The sequence below is a fragment of the Populus euphratica genome, unplaced genomic scaffold (assembly GCF_000495115.2).
Source record: "Populus euphratica unplaced genomic scaffold, PopEup_1.0 scaffold312.1, whole genome shotgun sequence".
Classification (NCBI taxonomy): Eukaryota; Viridiplantae; Streptophyta; class Magnoliopsida; order Malpighiales; family Salicaceae; genus Populus; species Populus euphratica.
Genome location: NW_011500071.1, coordinates 386,926 through 390,462, shown reverse-complemented (window position 1 = coordinate 390,462; position 3,537 = coordinate 386,926). Strand labels below are relative to the sequence as shown.

Here is a 3,537-nt window from a genome sequence, read left to right as displayed (position 1 = left end):
GGGAAAGGTGAGATAGTTTGTCTTTAGAGTCTCAGGCGACTGGTAATTAGACGTGGCATTCCAGTTGTATTTGATAGTTATTAAATCCAACGTATATTTGAACTCCACAATTAGTTAAATTCAGGCTATACAAGGATATGACGGGGCCACCTTAAACTTGGCAACGACTTTAGTTCAAGGTACTAATATATTTTATTAAATTTATTTTTTTTAATGATAATAATATTTTTTTTATAATTTATTAATAATAGTATTTATAATATTAAATATGTTTGTTCAAATTCTTATAATTTTTAATTTTACTTTTCAAATCAAATATAAAGTTTTTTTAGTAATAATAATATTTAAAAAAAAAATAACAATAATTTTTAATTTTATCATTTAAATTAAATCTGTATAGTTGTTTTTCAATAATAATAATATCTTTTTTTAAATTTATTAATAATTATATTAATAATATTAATAAAAATAAAAATATTTATAATACTTGCGTAGACCCACTCACCTCTATCTGCAGAACTCATCTGTCAAACCCAAGTATTAAGTCAAGTCGCAGCTATTTCAGCTTCAGTACGAGAATTCTTATCTAAAGATCGAAGGTATAATGGTAGATTCCAGGTTTGCTGGAGAAAGAAGCAACAGATACCCAAAATTTAAAAAGTCAAAGTCGCGAAACCTTTCATTTCTGGTCTTTGATTTGTTTGTTCAAGTAATGCAGTTGCATTTTCTAGTTAGATGTTGAGGTCAAACCAAGAATTAAAAATGCTATCTATGTCTATGTAATGCTTTCAAACAATAGAATATCCATTAACAATAATTTTCAGGATGTTTGAAGCTTGAATGAAGGTGTGACTGCCTTCTTGTCGTAGCTGTGATGGCATAAACTTATCATTTCTTCCCTTGTTTCTATGTAGATTTAGATTCTGCAAATGTTTGCACCATTTATTCTATCAAACAGCAACATAGTTTAATTCCTTTAGATCCAAATTTTAACTGTAACAGCTCAAGTTCCTTTTTCCCACCAAATTTTAACATGATAGCACAAGTTTTCCAGCTTGATCAGGGGCCCCTCCTATTGTGACTCTTAACAGTTGAGAATTGAAGTTTCTAACATAGTAAGGCAGAAGTGTAAAGGGGGAGTAAAAAGACTGGCATGCAAATCCAAAACTACAATTTTTTTTTTTATGTTCAAGAAAGAGGATGCAACTCGCTGAAGTACTTCCACCATTCTTGACACTTTGGGACTAGGTGCACCATGAGACAAGCTTTGTTGCATTAAAAGCTTTATTTTCCTAATACCTTTACTCATTACTCTTGCAAATGACCTGCAGCAATCAAGTTAGATCAGCTCAAGCCATCTAGCTAACAAAAAGCAACCTATCAATGACCTTTAATACTGCAGCAACATTAAATATGTTCACATTAAAAAATTTCACCCATCAGTTTAAGCACCATTTCGTGAAATTCAGATGATCAAATCAAATGCCATTGTCATTGTCAAATCATCATACAGGGCATCTCTACTTTGTAACCTGAGAGTATGGGCTTTCAGTTAGAGAAGAACATTAAATCTTAAAGGATCTTTTAGAAGGAGAACTCTTTAATTCAAATCCTCATAGAAGTGGTTTAATTGTTTACGATCATTCCTATTTGTTGGATAGGAATTTTTAATGAAATAATATTGTTGTTTGCAGTGGAACTTGTTTATGTTTTTTCTTCTTCTGTGTATAGGAAACGTAGGCCAACATGCTCACACACGTTTGTATGTATTTATTCCATGGCGGATCATCAATATTGTCTGGTTAATCGCAACCCAAATCCATGTCAGTCTATATTTTGAAGAAATGGTTGATTTTTCTTCTGTTGATTGATATAGAATACAAATGCCGAAGAAGTTTGTATCCTAACAACAAATTAAGCGAAGAATTAGCAGTTTTAGATTACAACAAATTAATCAAACCAGCACGTCAATTCAAAAAATAGAATACAGAGCATCAATGCAAGACAGCTTTCCTGAAGTCTTAGATTCCATAACTAGCCATGTCAGAGAGCTCTGATAAATAGTTTTTTTATAGAAAGAGTGCTTGCAACTGGACTATTAACTGCAATTATTATCAAAATTACTCAAAACAGCATAACAGGGAGAGTAGAGGTGTACAAAATGCTGGCCCGATGATATTTTTAATCCGCTAGACAATGTAAAAACCTCTTCGAATTTGTTGGATAAGATCGTAACTTAAGACCATGCTAGGGTTTCCAAGAAAAATAATATCAGAAGCTGGATGAATAGCATATGTACGAAAATGAAAGCCTGAATTACGCACGTCAGGATATTTGGACGTCAAGGAGTCCATTGAGATGCGATGTGTGAGTTTCCAAAAAGGATCACGTTTGCAACGGTCTTCCAAAAGCCAAATGGAGATCATCAATCCAGACTCGTCATGATTTGAATAATACAAGCTTCCTCTAGACATCCCAATGAATCCATGGCAGGCAGCGGCATTCTTGTGCGGGAGTTCAATAGCCACATCGCTCGGCGCATTCAAGTCGAACCTGATGAGGTAGTTGACGACAAAGGATAGCTTGTAAATCATTCCATCCAAATAAATAGAACGCCTGATACAACCATACTTATCTGCATCAGCAGCAGCATGAGGAAGTTCAGTGGATAACATGACCCTGCGCCTAACCCACTTTCCGGTATCGGAAGAAAATATATCCAACTTTACCGGGCAAGAAGTTTTTTCTTCAAAATAAATAAAGCGAACAACTTTGTAGTGAGGAGATTTGGCAGGATCATAGGCAATTGCAGCGGCGAATGGAGCAGTTCGTGGACGGGGATTAGGAATTGCAACGCATTGTCTGGTCGTGGTGTTGCAAACAAAATAATAATGCAGAAGAGCCTGTCGTTGCTCTCTTCTAACAAACAAGAGCAACCCATTACAGCAATCAAAATAATGATCAGAAGAAAGCATGAAGGGCAACATACAAGCATACGAATCCACAAATCCACCGGTCTGGCCTACGCAATCATGAACATCGGGATAGCTAGCATATGCAGCAAAGTATCTGAACCCACAAATTTTTTTGATAAGAACAGAGGAACAAAAAGCCAGAAGGATGGGCTGCCAAGGCGGCTGAGAATAGCGGGGTACAAATATAAGTAGTAAGTTTGGAAATGCGGTTGTTGTTGTTTTTAAATAGCTTTTTGTATTAAAATATATACAAATAATGATTGTTGTTGTTTTTAAATAGCTTTTTGTATTAAAATGTATATAAATAATGGTTGTTGTTGTTTTTAAATAGTTTTTTGTATTAAAATATATACAAATAATGATTGTTGTTGTTTTTTAATAGCTTTTTGTATTAAAATGTATATAAACAATGGTTGCTGTTGTTTTTAAATAGTTTTTTGTATTAAAATATATGCCAACAATATTCATGCCAACAATATTTTTTTATTTTTTAAAAATTATTTTTAATATTAACATATCAAAATAATTTGAAAATATTAAAAATATATTAATTTGAAATTAA

At 33.0% G+C, this 3,537-nt stretch overlaps 1 protein-coding gene across 1 annotated transcript in view; it reads right to left on the bottom strand.

The window, feature by feature from the left end:
- Positions 1–2,975, bottom strand: part of LOC105108486 (F-box protein At5g07610-like) — a 4,818-nt gene extending 1,843 nt beyond the window's left edge. The window contains exon 1 of the mRNA XM_011002808.1: positions 2,207–2,975. Coding sequence (XP_011001110.1) covers positions 2,207–2,975 — 769 coding nt within the window. The remainder of the gene's footprint in view (positions 1–2,206) is intronic.
- Between the last annotated feature and the right edge of the window lie 562 nt (positions 2,976–3,537).